The following is a 19,293-nucleotide window of genomic DNA, read 5'->3' on the forward strand; positions in this document are numbered from 1 at the left end:
CAGAGCACTGTGGCTTAGCTCTAGCTGAGTGCTACCACATAGGGGAAGGCCTAGGGTTACCAAATCTTGGTGCAAGAGAAGCTGGGCTTTCTGGCAACTGATTCCATTTTTTAAGAACTTATTTGTCCCAAAAAAAATATATCTGGGTCACCATGTAATTCAACGACTATCATTTTATAACCCCTGCTTTAGACTCCAAAAGTCCCCTAAGTGTAATAATTGGGTGTGTCAAGTTTTTGGCTTTTGGCTGGTGACCTATGGATATTCAAAGGCTCTGGGTGGCAGCTGTAGCTGTGTATGACTAATGAAAATTAGGAAGCAAATTTTAGATAAAATCTGTCTTTTAGATAAAATCTTTCAAAACATGAGGTCATGGGGGAGTATCCATGAGGAAGGGGATCCCAGCTTGGTGGTACAGTTCAAGATCAGTGGGCTAGGTCACTCATTACTCCCACAGTTCCTGACACAGAGTTGCCTTTTAATAAATTCTTGTTACATGAACAGATGAACAAATGGTTGTATGGATGAGTCATGAATGGGTGCCTGGACAGAGGGCTGGATGGCTGGATACACTGTTATAAGTTCACCTAAAGTTCTAAAAGGTTTTGACTATGTGTAATTCACATGTCGGATGTGATCAAAAGATGTATTAAGTCATGGCTGGTTCAAGCTATCAGTACTAACCCTCCCCCTTTCTTCAGAGCCATGTGGCACTTTGGTGACACGGCTCATCCTCCTCTCCAGTCGCTATAGCCAGATTTTACCTTTCTAAAAGCTCTGATGGCTTGGGTGCATACACAAGTTGCCCCTGGCCCAACCCTCCCCAGAACGCCCCTGATTCCAGGTCACATAATACAAGGATTGAGGTTTTAGAGGAGGAGCATGTGATGCCAAGTAATTCTCTCTTCCAAATCCTATGCCAAGTAACAACAGGGAATGGAAATTGATTTGACAGCCCACCAGAGAGACAGAGAAAGAGAGAGAGATTGATTCTGGGGTTTTAAAATAAGAAACTTGATGGAATGCCTGGGTGGCTCAGTAGGTTAAGCATCTGACTTTGGCTCGGGTCGTGACCTCAAGGTCTTGGGATTGAGTCCCGCATCTGAGCAAGGAGCCTGCTTCTCCCTCTGCCTGCCACTCCTGCCTGCTTATGCTCTGTCTCTCTCTCTCTGACAAATAAATAAATAAAATCTTTTAAAAAATAAAATAAAATGAGGGACTTAAGGAGGGAAAAGTTACACGAAGCGGGGAGTAGAGATGATGGGAAGCACATCTCCAGAAAGATGAGAAGTTGTAAAGTCATCTGATCTTTCCCATTTTCCTTTCACACAATAAATGATCTTCCCAAAACTGGATAAAAACTTTTCCTAAGGGGGCTCTTGTGATTTGTCCATCAGAAGCGTGGGTCGGAGGGTATTTATCATAGCAGGTCACTTATCTCTAGAAAGCTGGACATTTTTGAAACTATATATCCTTGCCAGGATGCACATGATCTCCAGAGAATGCAAATTTGGAGAAATAAAAAGAGATAATGACTCTGTTTGAAACCCACTCAGTATCACTATTGCTTCCAGCACAAGCCTCACTGCATCAAATCATTATGACTGCAGCTAATTGGATTGTTTTTCTGCTCGTTAAGGGCAAGGAATATGTTTCTTCAAGACCAATTCACCCCCAAATGAGATTTCTGAATATTTGAAAGCTGACGACCTGTGGCTGAAGCTAGTCCAAATGTCTTTGCCTCTAAAGAGAAACTTGGTGAACTGGAATTGAGAAAACCAGCTGAGTAGAAACTCTAGGAAAACCTCCAGAGAAGCCTCTCAGCATTCCTGAAAGTGAAATCACTCATATCCTTGATCTTCAACCCCCTTTGGGGACCCTCAGGACTAATGGAATGGATATTCCTTTCTAACTCACATGGTCATGGTTAAAGCTCTGTGGAAAACAGTAACCAGGACAATCAAAATAAGAGATGTTCGCATTCCTAGGGATTGTGGCAACAGCCTCTTCCAGCCACCAGAGGGCTCTGGAAGGAGGAAAAACCTGTTTCCAAGCCGTCCCCATGCAAGGGCCTCATCTCTACGTACCAAACTCAAATGAAATCTGTGAATTAAAAGATTTCTTCTTCTACATTGTATTAAAAACAAATATGGCTCTTTTGTCTTAAAATTATCTACAGAGGCAGGCAGTAAAGCTGAAATGAACTCCAAACCTTCTCTGCCACGTGCTTAAAGGGTCCACAAACTAGAACCCACGGGGCAAACCTGGCCCACCATCTGTTTTGTCCATCAAGTTTCACTGAATCATAGCCCACTAATTTAGGTATTGCCTTTGTCTTCTTTTGCTCTACAAAAACATAACTAAGTGGTTGCAATAGAGACCATGTGGCCCAGAAAGCCTAGATAGATTGTGTGTGTGTGTGTGTGTGTGTGTGTGTGTGTGTGTTATCTATCCTGATCTATAAGAATCAATCAGTCTCAGTGAGTTTTAGTACTAACATATATTCGATGATGCAAACCACACATCCCCATATCTTCTAGTTTACAGGGTATTAGGAGGCCCAGCGATGCCTCTGTAAAATCTTTCTGAAAAATGTACTTTCACTACACAGCCATCAGAATGACCAAAACCAAGAACACTGAAAATACCAAAGGCTGGCGAGGATGTACAGGAACAAGAGGACCTCTCATTCATCACTGGCAGGAATGCAGCCGCGTCGGAAGACAGTTTGAGGATTTCTTTTGAAACTAAACATACTCTCACCCTACAATCCAGCAGACCAAAGAAGTTGAAAATTTATGTCTACACCAAAGGCCTGCACATGAATGTTTATAACAGCCTTATTCACTATTGCCAAAGCTTGGAAGCCTCCAAGATGTCCTTCAGTAGGCGAGTGGATAAACCATGGAACATACCAGTAAAGGAATATTATTCGGCAAGGAATGAGTGAGGGATGAAAACACACAGAGGGAATTTAAATACACATTGCTAATGAAAGAAGAGAATCTGAAAAGGCTGTATACTGTGGGATTCTAACGACATGATATTCTGGCAGAGGCGAAACTGTAGAGATAGTTAAAAGATCAGGGTTTGCCAGTGGTTGTGGGGGTGGAAGAGAGGAACAGGTAGAGCACAGAGGATTTTTAGGGCAGTGAAACCATTCTGCATGACGCTATAACAGTGGATATGTGTCATTATACTATAGTCCATAGAATGTACATCCAGAGTGAACACTAAGGCAAACTGTGGTTTGTGTGTGATAATGAGCTGTCAGGGTTGGATCAACAATTGCAACAAATGCATCACTCTGGTGGGGATGTTGTTAATGGGAGAGGCTATGTAGGGAGACTAGGGGAAATCTCCATACCTTCCACTCAATATTGCTGTGAATCTAAAAAATAGTTTTTTTTAACAACAACAAAAAAGTTTAATTTAAAAAGCCTATTTGTTAATGAGATTGCAAAGACCCTTAAGATCTGTCAGCCTTCTCCTAATGGCCTTTCTTGCCATTAGGTAGAACCATATGACCAGTTATGGACTAATTATGGCCACCATGGTTCAGTGGAAGTGACAGATATCACTTCCAAGCTGAAGCAAGGCCTTCCAGAACTCTCTTTTCCCTCTGGCTCAACAACCAGCAAATTCAAACCTGTGAATGTCTTGAGTGACAACAGTAAGCAGAGACTCCCAGCTGACATATGGTCGACATGTAACAGAACAAATAAGTCTTGCTTGTTCTAAACACTGAGATTTTAGGGTCATTTCCTCAGCAAAATCTAGTTTATCATGACTAATATAAGTGATGACCAATATGTATTCCTTTCTAAAGGAAATTTCTAAAGGAATTTCCTTTGCAAAACTGTCACTTCTCCCTACCCTACCCTCCTGTTCAGACGGTGCACTTAAGGAAACAAAGTTGGCCTAACTATAAATTCCAATCTTCATTCACAAATCTCTTTTAACATCTAAAAGAATCTAAGTTGATGGAAATTCTACACTTTTGATCTTCTATTTTACAGCATCTCAAAAATCCAAGAAGTGTCTCTTTCCTCCCCCATGAAGAACTCTGGCTATCTATCACGCCATCTTGCTTGCCCTTCAAGCATCACGTAGCCTCCCAGAGAGAAAGGTTCTTCTTCCTCCCAGTTACTTTTCTCCCAAGAATCACAGCTTTTATCCCTTCCTCAGAAAGCACAAAGGAGAGCAATTCCAATCAAGTAAAAGGGCAGAAAATGGAAGTATGTTTATCTCACTGTAAATCACCAACACCATTCCTGCTCTAGTTTGTGTCTCACATGCCATGTCTTGTTTTCTTTCCCCACTGGTTCAGAAACCAGGCAGGAAGCAGGAGGTTAAGTTCTGGGGCATCTCAAACCCCAACAAAGGCCAGCTGAATCCTCTCAGGAAGTTTCTGTGACAATAGTTCAATGATCACACATTATCCCTTTGTTGTGTAGAAGGGTCATGGGTGCTCTGATGACCTTGGAAAATAAGATGGTAACACCTTGGTACAGCCCCGTATGGCTCTCTTCCATCTATAACTCCTTCCTGACACTGTTGGTTTTGCAAAGCAATCCAACCAAAGGTCCAATTTCCCACATCAGAGAAGTCTATACTTTTACAACCTGTGCAAACCCCCAGAGTAACCCAGTCTCTATGGCAGGTTTCCAACCAATTCTAGAAAGTCTCTCTCCCTCTGCACTGTCAGCTTGTTCTGCTCTTCTTATCTTCCCATCCAAACCAATCATCTCTCTCTGCTGCATTGATACAAAAGGAACTGCACAACTACTTGAGAATGAGCAAAAATTCATAGGAAAAATACCCTCTGCACCTCTCTGTGCAATGTCATATAATTTCTGGCTCTTCTGTCCTTCAACATACAACTCTGTCTTCTTCAGAGGAACTTTCTGGATGTGACAAATGCACAGTGCTCCGGAACAGAAACTTTGGGATGCAGCCATAGCATTTACTTCCAAGATTTACTTCCATGATGGCCAATTGATGACAACCCCTGCTCCCCCAGTGTATGATGACTACTTTCAGGGTTATCAACAAAGGCAGGTGCTGGCATGAGGTTCAGTCTACAGCTTTGTGATTATAAAAAGCCATCTGGAATCTTCTTTGATTCACTCATTTACTCATGAAATTCAGTGGATCACCCTCTTGATGTAAGGCTGCTCAAAACTCTCTTCTTTCTTTTCCAGGTCCATAGCATCTCTCGTCTAGAGAGCAGAACTAAATAACTGGTCCTCTTGCTCACAGTCTCCACCCTCTGGTGCTATCGCCATGGTGATCACTGTGCAACACCAACAGACTGACCACCTGAGTGCCTGACAGCTGCTCAGAGGTGGGGCGAAGAGCGTGGGTGCTGGTGTCAAGGAAGAGCAAGGTTCAAGTCCTGACTTTGCCACTAACAGGGCAAGTTCTTAATCTACTCCCCACTGTGCTTTCTTCACATTGGATGAGGAGCAACAACAGCACCTCCCCTGTAGAGTTTAGGAGGACTAAGTGGACAAACATAAGACTCTTAGCACAGTGTTTTGGCATCCACTAATGCTCACTAGACGTTTACTAATATTGTATGCCCTGAGCATTCGAGGTGCTGCAAATTCTGGTCACAGCACGCCTCTGGATTCCCAGTCCCCCCCTATCCATACAATGCCTCTCCCCAGAGATTCTCATTCTGCAGCTGCCCAGACACTGCTTGTCCACACACTCCTTAGCGAGAATACCGGAGCTTTATTTGTACTCCTCTCTACCATTCTCATCCCTAAGATGTAAAAAGAGTAGTCAGTGTCCTGTATTTTCGACAAAGCTTTCCATTAGGAGACAATACTCTCAAATTACCCATAGAGATGACACATTGCTTTCTGAAATCAGTACAATATTTTGATGTCTAATCATCTTCATCTGTTAGGAACAAAGGTCATCTTTTCAAAGCTGAAATATGCAGCCACTTTTAATGGCCACATGTTTCCTCTGCTCAGACTCACCAGAAGGGGGAGTGCCTGCATCAGGTAGGGAATTCCAGCACTCCCAGTCAAGCGGACAGTTCCTTGTTCCAGAATTCATGATACGGGGACACTTACATATATATATTTATATATACAATACAATATATTTTTACACACACACACACACACACAATTATCAGAGGTTCAGAAGATGGAGGCAGCTCATTCATACAGGTCTTCGTCCATACTTGTCATAACATAACCCATACTTATTATCACCAAGTTTACCAAATATACCAACCCATGCTTATTATTACCAAAAATTACCATGAATTTTTCCATGACTTGCACAGATCTAAATTCTAGTTACAGACTAGAGCACCTGAGTTACTTGACTCCAAGCTGTCAATGGTTCCTACCCATGCTCCCTTTCACACGTAACAGCCTATCTCCCAGTTACCGTGAAGATTAAATGAGTCACCACCACACACAAGGACTTAGAACTGCACCTGGTACACAGTGACTACTGTATGCATTCTGCTAGTTCTACTGTTACAACTCTGTAATCAGTCACAATCATCCTGGAGCACCAGCAAGTTTTCATCAGTGGCCACAGGAAAGGAAGAGGCAATGCAAAATTCAAACCAGAAATGATTACTTACTTACCCTAGATTTCACTTACAGAAACTCAGAGTGGTTAAAACCCATAGGAAAATATATGGCTGTAATAACTGTGGGTGGTTCCCAGACAGCCATCCAGGGGACCCTGTGGTCAGTGCCCAGCAAGATCGCTCCGCCCCTGAAACAGTCCACTCGTACATTACACTGGTAACTCCTGCATTACCAATACTCTCACTTCACAATACGATTTCCACATTCCCCGCGGTAAGAATACTTTCTCGCTCCCATCATTCTTCCAAATGTCTACCCCTATTACCTGAGTTCATTTTTGTGGATGTCCACTATTTTTCTTTCCAGCTTCTGTGACTGCTTGGGGAAAATCTCAAACTCACTGATATAATTCTCAGGATGCTCGTCGGGATCAAAATCGCCAAGCTCAGCTGTAACCAGTGAAGAGTAAGAGAAAGATTAAGAACAACAAGGCGAGGGTACTTGTGGAATGGTTCCTCCCACCCAAATGAAGAGCTGCCAGGAGCTCACCCAACAAAATGTGTTTGTATCCATGGGAAGACCAAGGCCTGAGTGACTAGAAGCCCATATTCTAACTCAGTTTAGCCATAGGATCTTGGGCATTTGCCAACCTCTTCGAGGCTTGTTTTCTTCATCTATATAATAAAGGAATTTAAAGAGTTGTTTTGCAATGGGGAACTACTGGCCTTTGGGGGGACTAAACAATTCTTTATTGTTTCAGACCTTCCAAGGCATGTCAGGGCACTTATCACCCTACCCCTCAGGTACCAAGTGTTAGTGGCACACCTAGTCATTGTGACCAACACAGATGGTCCCCAGTATTTCCAAACATTCCCCAGGATGCTAGTGGGAATCACCGGCTATCCCTCAAGGTTCCTTCCATAGCTAATTTTCTGAGTCTAGCAATTCTATGGCTGGAGCTTCCTGTTTGTACAAGTATGGTGCAACCAATTAAAAAAAAAATCACAACATGAAGGCACCCAAAAAGACTGCACTTAAAAATAAGTGAAATGCTCTTCAGATTAAAGAGTGTAAATCTAAGCCTGGGCAAGTGCACCGGATGAAGGTTCTTGCTGGGTTGTAATACAGAGTCCCTGCAAAGGGTCTTTAAGGGCAAAAAGAAATGCTGGCATATCTCTAAGCTCCTAGAAGGTCTAGGAGAGGAAGGACCTAGAATGTGCATCAACCACAGCTGGGAACAGCAAAGGTGATGTTCTTGCCATGGGCAAAAGTACTAATTGCACAAGCCTGCTAAGGAAAATGGGCCAGAAGAGGCAAGTGTCTCAAGCAGAAATGGCCCAGAAAAGAAGATTAAAAGAGGGTGGTAAAATTGTATTAGAGGAACTTGATCACCAACTCTGCAGTAGATAAAAATCAATATGCCTGAACACATCTGCAAAATCACATCCAACTCTGTAATTTGTATCCACTGTCCTTTCATTGCTGAATCATCTAATGACTACAAAAAGACAAAACTGGGAGGAAAGCAAAGCTCTTTAAAGCTTTGTAATAGAATTCAAATTACAGAGTTCTTAAAACTACCTAAAGTATGTATCCCACATGAGGAAGAACTTTTAAAAATTTTAAAAGACCCAAAATAGGGGTTAAGCATCTGCCTTCAGCTCAGGTCATGATCCCAGGGTCCTGGGATCAAACCCCCATCGGGCTCCCTGCTCAGCAGGGAGCCTGCTTCTCTCTCTCTTGCTTCCCCTGCTTGTGTCCCTCTCTCACTATGTCTCTCTCTGTCAAATAAATAAATAAAATCTTAAAAAAAATAAAAATAAGACCCCAAATACCATCAACCATATGAGGGAAAGTAATCAAATCAAATTAAAATACTTCTATTCATTAAAGGTATCACAGTCTCCAAAATAACAGACCATAAATTAAAAGAATATATTTGCAAGTGACCAAGAGTTGGTATCTAGAATGAAGAAGAAATCCCTACCAATCCATAAGAAGACAGGGAGGAAGACCAACAGGAAGATGGTCAGAGGATACAAACAGCCAATACAGAGAGCTGCTCAAACTCATCAGTAGTCAGAACTATGGAAACCAAAACAAGACATCACTTTACACCAAGACTGGTAAAATGTTTAAGAAGTGGGATGATTCGGGATGCCTGGGTGGCTCAGTTGGTTGGACGACTGCCTTCGGCTCAGGTCATGATCCCGGAGTCCCGGGATCGAATCCCACATCGGGCTCCCAGCTGCATGGGGAGTCTGCTTCTCCCTCTGACCTTCTCCTTGCTCATGCTCTCTCTCACTGTCTCTCTCTCTCAAATAAATAAATAAAATCTTTTTAAAAAAAAAAAAAGAAGTGGGATGATTCTATGTTTCGGTAGAGATATGAAGAAATGAAAATACGTGTACACTTCCTTAAGATTGATTAATTGATTTGACAGAGAGAGAGATCACAAGTAGGCAGGGAGGCAGGCGGCGGGGGTGGGGGGGGAAGCAGGCTCCCTGCTGAGCAGAGAGTCCCGATATGGGGCTTGATCCAGGACCCTGAGATCATGACCTGAGCTGAAGGCAGAGGCTTAACCCCCTGAGCCACCCACGTGCCCCAATATATGTTCACCTCTAGAGGATCCTTGATGTACACAGCTCTTCCAAAGAGCAAGCTGGGCATATATAGTCAAATATTATAAATGAGCAATCCCACTTTTGGGCATATATCTGGGAAAACTAAGTACAAGAAAGGATATGAAGGCAACTTGTGTGTTCATTTTTGGTAGGAGCAATAAATAAAATGTGAGCCATGTACCCTACCAGATACTCTGTAGCAATTAAAAGCAATCGCTGGAAACCCGAGAACCTGAATAGATGCCCAAAACAGTGTTTTGAGCATGAGATTAAAATGAGTTTTATAGCCCCATTTAATTTATAAAACTTACAAGTGTATATACACAAAATAATGTAATCATTGATAAGGATGTATGCAAAATTGAAGATCTGTGTGAACCTCGTCATTGCCTTTAGCGAAGGAAATGGAGAATAATGAAAAGGAAAATCAACCAATCAATCAATCAACTGATGGACCAAAAGGCACCGGTGAAGAGAATAAGCCATCAACTGATGATTAACTCGAGTTTCAAAAAATACACACATAACACACCAATGCCCGTACCCACACATACGTATCACTCTGAGTGGGCTGGACCTGAAAATTTAGGAGACGGTATAACCGGATGCCTCCATCTTCCATAGAGAACGGACCGCCAATACAAAACTGGGTCACTCTCGATGCAAATGTCAGCCTGCATGGTGGTTGGTAAGGGAAGGCTTTGTTTGGTGCTGGTGGTGGGGCAGGAGGAGGGGGGGTCTCTTTCTATGAAAATTTGTGAAATAAAATGAACTTGTACTGCTAAATACTGCAAATGAATAGCTTGGAAAATGCCAGAAAACGAAGAGAAGAAATGCCATGGAACCCTGCACTCAGTGGCTAACAAGGTAAATGTCAGTGCCTCTTGCACCATGTGCCCTGCTTTTTTGTCCCTTACAGTTGGTCTTTAACTGACTTCACCTGAAGCAAAAGACAGGTCATAAATGATTCAGGACTTGTAACTATTCAGACTATCAGGAGGAGTTGGGTAAGCGAGGGTAGAGTTGTAACAAATATGCAGCAGACGGCGTGTAATCTGAAACAGGCCCCTAGAGTGTTCCTAAGGGAGTTTAACTGTCAGAAAAATCAGAAGAGTTGAAGCAGAAGGATGATGCTATGGGGTGATGGTAGGTACAAAGGGCAAGCTTGCCGATGCGTTTACCCTGGTACGGAGATGACTCGTTCCAGAAGAACCCAAGAGAAGGGATGCTCCAGGGTCAGCTCCTCCAGGAGCCTTCCCTGACCACCCTCTCTGAGTCAGGAACCCTCCTGAGGTCACAGCAGGGACCTGGGGGTCGCTCTGTTGAGCCACTCACACATCCTCGCACTGCCTGTTTACTTGGGTCTCTCCCCTGTTCTCCCTCCCAACCAGGGACTTCCTAACGCAGTGCCTGTCCCCTAGCAGCTGCTCCATACATGTTCAGAAAACATGAACAAATAAATGGAGAAGGGAGGGAACCAGCCACTCTTTCCCAGCACACAGTGGTGCAATGTCGGGAAATGCCCGGGCTCACTTGACATCATTACTGGAGAACTTCCCACGTGCCAGACACAGGCATACTATGGTGAAACCCCCCCCCACCACCATAAGTTCTACTTCTGTAGAATTCAGATTCTACATCAAGAGAATGCCTAAGAAGTCCCCAAACAACTCAAAGACATAATTTCAGACAGAAGCGTTTAAAAGATGACAAAACAGGGGTAGGAGACAGAATGGGGTGCAGGAGAGAGGCTACTTTAGTAATCCCAGGAAGACTTCTCAGAGGAAGGGATATCTGAACTGAGTTCAAATTCAGTTCTGAACATCTGATACACACCAGGCAGAGGAGGTAAAAATGACAATCCCACTATGTTACGGTTCTATAGAAGGAGTGGGAAAGATGCTATTTTCACCAAGAAAAGAAGTATATAGATCCCTCGGGTTTGAGGTATGTGTGCTGCAATTTGTTATGGAAAAAACGCATTGCACGTACTAAATACGCTCGCTGTATTCAGTATCTACAAGTAGCAACAGACTGTGTCTTCTCTGTAGAGAATATTCTGAAGTTTCACACACACTCTTGCAGAGGGCGCTAGTGAGTCAGAAGCTACTGAAAAGCCACAAGGCCTCCTGCTTTCTAGTCTTTTGCTCCACATTCCCTCTCTCTCTCTCCCAGTAAGCATAAACAGGTCCAACAAAGCAGATCTTTATCTGCATTTGTAATGATCTTTAGAGTTGTTGAAAGATCATCCCAAACACCAGAGAACATCATGAATCCAGCGTTTATTGGATTTGCTATAAACGGCCCGCGGACACTGTTGTATCTTAAAGCCGAAGGGTCCTTTCGAGGTCTGCCGGTCTGTTTCCAGCTGTGTGTGTGCTCAGGGACAATGGCGCCATGGGCCCTGACTGTCCAGGGGGGAGACCTGGTGGCTTTATTGCAAACATAAAACAGGATGGCGAGTTTCCTGTTACAAAGCCCTACTTGAGCTTGTCCTTGGAGACTTGACCGTGATTCAGTAATGCCTAAATGTGCTCTGAAATGCTCATGTGCTGGTCTGGTGCTTGGATTAGTATTGATCTGCTTTACCCTTACGGAGGACAGTGCACCCTAACCAGGAATTCACAGCCCTGCAGGGAAAGGCAGACTGGGTTTTAACATCCTTTCCTTAGCTCTGCTGTTAAGAGAGGTGGTTTTTTTGGGAGGCACATACGCCACCGCGGGGCAGATGGAAGGACCATTTCTCATCATTGTATCACTGTAGTTCTGACTTTAAACTTGAATATCTCCAAGGGTTTTGACACCTCTGCCGACATCCACTGGGCAGCACTGGATCGATCCCAGGGGAGGGGGAGAGCCACACAGACACTCTCTTCAGAATTTTCAGGAAGCACACACACCCAGAAACAGGGCCCCATGAACTATTTCACGGCATGGGGCACCCCACGGGGTGAGTGATGGGTGACAGTGAAACCCCAGGGGAAACACGAGTGTCTCTCTTCAGCTATGAACGAAGCTCGAAATTGTGAAGGCAGACAATGGTCATGACCTTCTTATGATCCTTTGCAAGCTCCTACATTATTCCAGACCCTTCATAAAGAGGACACGCTCACTTGATAACTGTCCTTCTCCCTCTCCCTTCCTTCTGCCTCCCTCCACCTCCCTACCTCCTCTCCCTCTCCCTTCCTCTCTTCATCTCTCCCTTCTCCCCTGCTTCTCTCATAAACACGTCATTAGCAGTCACACCACAGAAGGCTGGATCACCTGGGTCCCTCCAAATTGGACTTGCTGCCAGCTGCCTCCCAGCTGGCCCAGGGGAACAGAACACCTGAGTCATTCGGGTCCTGGACCCACCCCCATGGCCCTGCACCACCTCCGGCCCAGGAGACCACCTTTCAGGTGTTTTTTTTTTTTCTTACAGGTAGAAATATCCAGAAACCAACACCTGGGTCATATGTGTTCACGGTTTCCCAATGCCCCACCCCCTGGGGCTGGTTCAACCCTGAAAATAAGTCTCATGGAATCTTCACAGAGCAGTGAACGAGGCATGCCATCCCATTTAATATACACTTAAAGAGCGAAGACAGTTTGTCTGTGCTGAGATGGCCAGGGGCTGGGAAGTGAGACTTGACCTGGGTATGACAGACTGTGAGTCCGGCCCTCTTCTCGTCACACTCCACGGCTAGAAAAACTGAGGAGTTCGATACACTGCGCGTGGACACATCTCAATATATAATATATATTAATATATTATATGTAATATATATTGTTGTATATATTTGTCTATATTTATTTACATGTATAATTTTATAATTTATGTGTGAGTATTTTAAATTATTTTTAAGTGTTTTTAAAGAGTAAATATTTTATATATATACATATATATGTGTGTGTATATATAAATGCATTTATATATGTAAACACTTGGACAGTTCATTTCAAACTGTTTGACACCTACCTCCCTGGACAGACATTCCCCCTCACTATACCCAACAGATGCCATGCCTGGCAGTCAGAGCTCGGAGCACAGAACACCCCACTGCCCCTCAGAGGGGTGGGCGGCTGCAGCCACACTTACCTTGAACGATACAGGCACCCAGGTAGGCAGCATCTGAAAAGGAGCAGAGCAGTCGACCATGGAAAATATCTCTTTTAATCTGCAGGTACAAAAGATACCTGTAACACAAAATGAGCAAGAGTCAGCGGAAGTCTTGGCTGAAGCCTGGAAGAAGTGAGAGGACAGTTCATGCTCCATCCACCTGCTCTACTTAGCTCCCGGGAGCAGCCGAGCCACACCCAGCCCCTCGGAGGGCGAGCAGATGACAACGAGGGACCCTCGGGATTCAGGAAATCTGATGGGACCGTGACCGTGGCAGCTTCTATAGCTGGGCAGTGGGCCCTCCTTAAAGAGACATGAGGAAGAGGAAAGCCACAGGGCCCAGCGGCCACAGTTCCTGGAAGGAACCCCCACATGGTGACCCCCACCGCCCCCCCCAACAGGTACAGGTGCCCACACTCTGTGTGAAATGAAGAGTACGAGAAGGGACTCGTTCGGTATCTGGAGAGGAGTCTCAGCAGCAGACGGACTCACATTCATCAGTCTCAAAAGGACTTGGTTATGAGCCCAGAAAGCCAATTTATTCACAACTAGAGCTGTCCTCTGGTTCATGCGCTGTCCCCCTCTCCAGGGATAGCACACTCAGATGCCCGCGGCGGCCAGGCAAACCTGATTATGATATAAACGGGCCAGTCAAAGGGGGTCCCCAACTCTGGACACTGGGTCATCTAAAGCACATTGGACACAGCAAAGTATTAGGGGCCCACTGCCATTTCCATCTGATGACTCTCTCTATCTCATACCTGCTTTATGCTGTATACTGGACTCTCGGGACACTGCAGAGGCTCAACTGACAGACACCCCCTTGCCTGACTTGGTATGGAATTACTTGCAGGGCACAAAGGCAGTCCCTCAGAAATCTCTCGCCCAGAGTCTGGTACACAATTTGCCAGAGAAACAGCATGATACTTGGTAGGTAAGGACCCTAAGAGTTCCGTACATGAGAGCCTCGCACACCTGTGTGAGCCCATGAATGACGCAGAGATCCTGCGAGAACATGGAGTGTGATTCAGTAGATCAGGGTGGGGCATCAGAGTCCATATTTCTAATAAGTATTTCTAATGCTGAGGCTGTGCTGCTGATCCGTGGTCCACATGTTGAGTACCAAAGTTCCAAACCAATGGTTCTCAGCACTGACTGCAAACTAGAACCACCCAGGGAGCTTTAAAAAAAAAAAACCAAGCTGTGGACACTGCCTCCAGATCCAATTAAATTGGGAAAAAAAAAATGCACAAATTTTCATAACAGCACTATTCATAATACTAAAAAAAGTAGAAAAATCCAAATGCCCATCAACTGATGAACAGATAAAAGAAAGTGGAACAGGCCCACACTGGAATATTATTCAGCCACAAAGAAGGATGAAGTACGGATCCACGCATAGCAGGAACAAGCCTTGAAAACAGTACACTAAGTGGAAAGAAGCCAGACATAAAAGGCCACATACTATATGGTTCTATCTGCACGAAATGTCCAAAATGGAGAAATCTAGAGAGACACAGAGTAGGTTAGTGGCTGTCGGGGGAGAGAGAAGGAGGGGAAACAAGGAATGACTGGATGAGTACTGGCTGATAAAAACGTTCTCGGATTAGATTGTGGCAATGATGGCACAACTTTGTGAACACACGAAACCCACTGAGGTGTACACAGCAGAATTTGCCAAAAGAAGCTGGTACTTTTGACAATAAACTTTCTGGGAGTAGTTCTCAAATTTTAACATGATCTAAAATTACCTGAAAGCCTCATGAAAGTTCGGATTGCTGAGCCCTGTCCCAGGTCTAGAATAGGGGCCAGGTTCCCAGGTGCGGTTCCTGCTGGTCTGGAGACCTGACTTTGAGGCCCAGAGCCTTTCAGACCACAGCCATTCAGATAACCAAGGTCACACAAATAGGATCAAATCTTCCCCTTTTTAAAGGCTACACACTTCCAGGCCGAATGCCACAAAGTTTCTTGTTTACTTGTTCGATGTTACCCAATGAACATGAAGCATTCCTTTCCATTTTTGATGAGTTGAGTAGTGAAAAATAGTTTCAAATAGCTATGTACTGATGAATGAGAGGTTTGGATTCTGATCTCAGAATTCTGAAATTAAGTTTGACAGAAGCTTCCCGAGGCAAGAAAATCTGCTTTCATAACACCGGAGCTTGGGTCCTTGGGATCAGCAATCTCTAGAGATAATCATGGATTACTGTGCATTTGACAAAATCCACTGAGCCTTAGAAATAGCATCAGGCTCAGATATTTTTTAATATAATAGCCACCAAAAATAATAATAATGCATCTCCTTTTAGCATCATTCCTGTATGAAAAGATTAAGCAACAAAAGCACAAGAGGATCTGGGACATACATTCTTGGGCCACTATTAACAATACTGCTTCTTTGGGTGTTTGGGTGACTCAGTCATTAAGCATCTGCCTTCAGCTCAGGTCATGATCCCAGGGTCCTGAGCTCAAGCCCTGAATGGCTTCCTGCTCGGCAGGAAGCCTGCTTCTCCCTCTCCCACTCCCCCTGCTTGTATTCTCTTCCTCACTGTCTCTTTCTCTAGCAAGTTCTCACTACAGTTCTCACTACAAAAAAAAAAAAATAAAAAAAGAAGACGTAAACCCAAAATATTTTGATTACATTCAATTGTATGCAGCATTTACAAAAGCCCTAGAGATCTAAAGGATTATAAGAGGACTGTGTAAATGGAGAGATAAATGAAGGACAAAAAGTGATTTCAAATACCCGTCTTTAATGAGTATTTGTTGTTTTACTGTTTCCTACCTGCCTTTAATCCCCAAAGTTTCTTTACCCCTGAGCATGGTCATGAACGTGATCTTAAATTCTCATGTAGCAAATTCTCCTTAAACTTTAATTTTACAACAAAATAACAAGTTATCAAAAGAAAAATGAAGTTGTTTTAGAATGCAAATTTTTTAAGATATAAATTCAATTAGCCAGCATATAGTACATCATTAGTTTTTGATGTAGTGTTCAATGATTTATTAGTTGTGTATAACACCCAATGCTCATCACATCAAGTGCCTTCCTTAATATGCATCACTCGGTGACCCCCGTGCCCCCCACCCACTTCCTTTTCCCCAATTCTCAGTTTATTTCCCAGAGTCAAGAGTCTCTCATGGTTTGTCTCACCTTCGCTAATTTCAAGTTAGGGTTTAGACCAGAAGTACCGGAGGCAGGCCACTCTTTCTAGATTGGTTTTGAATTCTAAGGATTGGATGGACTAAGAAAAGTCCATTTCTATCTGTGCAAGGACAGAAGATTCTCTTACTTTCCTGTGGAGACATAAAAATGTTCACAACCTTCCACTTTTCCTACCTCAGCTAGTCAGTCAAATGCAGGGAAATGTTAGCAAATTCAATTGAGAAGAACTAGACCGGAGTTATTAACTAACACTTCGTATTCTTCTACTTCCAAATGGGACTTTTCTCAACAACAAAAGAGCCATACTTAACTTGTATCCTGACACATATCCAATTTTTATCCTCCAGACAACATTATAAAGAGAACATATGACAAAAGTGAGCCATTTTGACATCTGACTAAATAATGCCCAGAACTAGTATTTGATTTAATCTTTCTAATTACATTATCGGCACCCAGAGGGCAAGACAAACATCTTTTTTTTTTTTTTTCATGCAGCCCCTGCCACATATCACATGATCCCACTTACACGAAATCTCCAGAATCAGCAAAATAAATGAGCAGTTGAGTGGCTGCCAGGGGCTGAGGGAGAGAAGAGTGAGTAGCAACTGCCGATGGATGAGTGCGGTGGTCCTCTTCGGTGATGAGGACATGTTTCGGAATGAGATACTGGTGATGGTCACCCAACAATGTGAATGTTCTTAATAACACTGAATTGTATACTTGGAAGTGGTGAAATTAGGTTCCGTGAATTCTACCTTAATATCTTTAAAACGCAGGTCAAGTTGCAAAATGCCCACCACCACTTATAATGTCCATTATTTATGTGTGCCTCGTGTCCACCTGCCCCCATCCCCAAGCACAAAGCTCACTAATGGCTGTGTGCAAATTAACAATAAAGAAGGGCACCAGCTGCTCCCTCACAAGGTCACCTCAGTGCCACAGGGGTCAAGCTTTACTGGGGACTCATGAATAAGGAAAAAGCGAAATATCTAATAAGCCAAAATGCATCCCTTGCATCTCTGATGCATTCGGACCTACGATGATTATTTTGAGAGCTGATCGTGCACAGTGACTTTTGTCACCTAATCAGAGTCTCGTCAAGAACTAAGCACTATCAACTTCCTGGGACCCTTCTCAGCTGCACTAGTTGGGACTGTTCTCAAAAGCAAAACCCCAGGACAAGGACTGAATATGGCCCCAGCCCAGGAAGGTCAGAAGGGAGAAGAGCGGAGAACTGGAAAATTCCCAGTCGGCCTGAGAAGAGTTTACAAGTGGAGAGAAAACAGCCCCACGGTTAGCCATTCTGCAAGAGGAATGTGGGGTGACAAATAGCTCATCCTATCCAGTGATCATTTCCCTTCCAGAACAGCTCAGATCCAAAAGATCGTCCCTAGGGGCTGCACTAGCTATGAATTCACCCGGATCGTAAAGACAGTCGTCTTCCGTTTATTTTTAGTACTCCACTGTCAGATGTTTTCAGAGAATACCTCCTCCTTATAACCACCGCTTTTTTTGTGTGCAGTTAATTACACTCCCAATGACAACTGTTTGAAAAATCCCAAGACAATTAAATGCAAGAGAAACATTCCAAGCCAAAATACCAAACTGGGTGTCAGCTTCGTGGAGACAGTGCTGCTCTAGACAGGCGGCGCGTCTAGCCTGGGAGGACTCTGGCTGGTTAAAGGTGCGGGTTAAACATACAAACAAATGGAAAATACCTTGTGAGCTCTTCTTTAATCTTCAAGGGTTCGTGTGGGTAGAATTTCACTCTAAAGCACATGGTGTATGGTGGATGAGCTGAAACATCATAAAAAAAAAAAAAAAAAAGGGCATGAGAAAAGCAGCAAAAGACCAAGGACTCCAACACACAGGAAAGTCAGCCGTGAAGTTACAGCCTAGCCTTGGGGGGCTGGGGGCAGGGGAGAAAGGGATTTTTCTGGCGGAAGCAGATCTTATTATGCCCAAGGAAACAAAGCCACAGTGACAACTAAAGAAAATGCTTGACAGGACGCCCAAAGCCAATGCAGGACACGGGCAACCTAGTCAGTTAGCACAACTTTCCACATCACATTCTCGCCAGGCCATAGCTTCAAACAGCATTTTTTTCCTCCTGATTCTTCCCACCAGTTTGTGACAGATAAATTGCCCACTCTGGTCTGGGCCCTAGTGAGATATTTTTCAGACTGTGAGGTGGAAAAATGTCACTGCACATGACTAGTTTTCCCAAAACAATGGTGCTTTTGAACGGAAATCGCAATTTTAAAAATGGAGTCAGCCATGCACAGATCTTACTTTGTATATATTTTTAGTATTATTTGAGTATTATCTATGAGGCAGTCACTATGAAAACAAACACTTCTATAACACACTGATTTGTATGAATCAAGATGGCACTGCGCAGAATGAAGTCCCAATTGAGGTTCATGATTCTAGAATGTTCTAAGTGCATTAAATATCTGGTACTGAAGGACCACCTAAGTGGCTTCTATAGGACTTCTGATACCCTTAATTATAGAAAGTGTTGGCTTACAATGTTGATCTAATAAATGCACACAAGTGTGATCTAATAAATGCATACAAGTGTAGTAAGATGCTTTCAAATTTCAATTAGCATATAAAATGAACACTTTAAGGTGAAAGAAATACAATAGTTAACATTATTATTTCTATGGCTCTTAGACACTTGCTCATGTTTTGCCTTTGTTTCAGTACAGCTACTTGGGATCAACTCCAAGTCTATGTCCAAATGCCTAAATGAAACAGCACCCTATACTTGCCCAAATCCTCTTTCACAGCAAGGAGGGGTTAAATCCCCAGCCATCTCTATAATGCCTG

General features: G+C 43.6%; 1 protein-coding gene across 2 annotated transcripts in view; it reads right to left on the reverse strand.

The window, feature by feature from the left end:
• FRMD3 (FERM domain containing 3) overlaps window positions 1-19,293 on the reverse strand; it is a 310,655-nt gene that overhangs the window by 106,198 nt on the left and 185,164 nt on the right. For both annotated transcript variants that reach the window (XM_082695239.1, XM_082695238.1), the window contains exons 4-6: window positions 18,177-18,255; window positions 13,269-13,366; window positions 6,892-7,015 (exon numbers count right to left, since the gene is read on the reverse strand). In XM_082695239.1, coding sequence (XP_082551365.1) covers window positions 6,892-7,015; window positions 13,269-13,366; window positions 18,177-18,255 — 301 coding nt within the window. The remainder of the gene's footprint in view (window positions 1-6,891; window positions 7,016-13,268; window positions 13,367-18,176; window positions 18,256-19,293) is intronic.

Source organism: Mustela nivalis (genome assembly GCF_964662115.1).
Source record: "Mustela nivalis genome assembly, chromosome: 13".
Lineage (NCBI taxonomy): Eukaryota > Metazoa > Chordata > Mammalia > Carnivora > Mustelidae > Mustela > Mustela nivalis.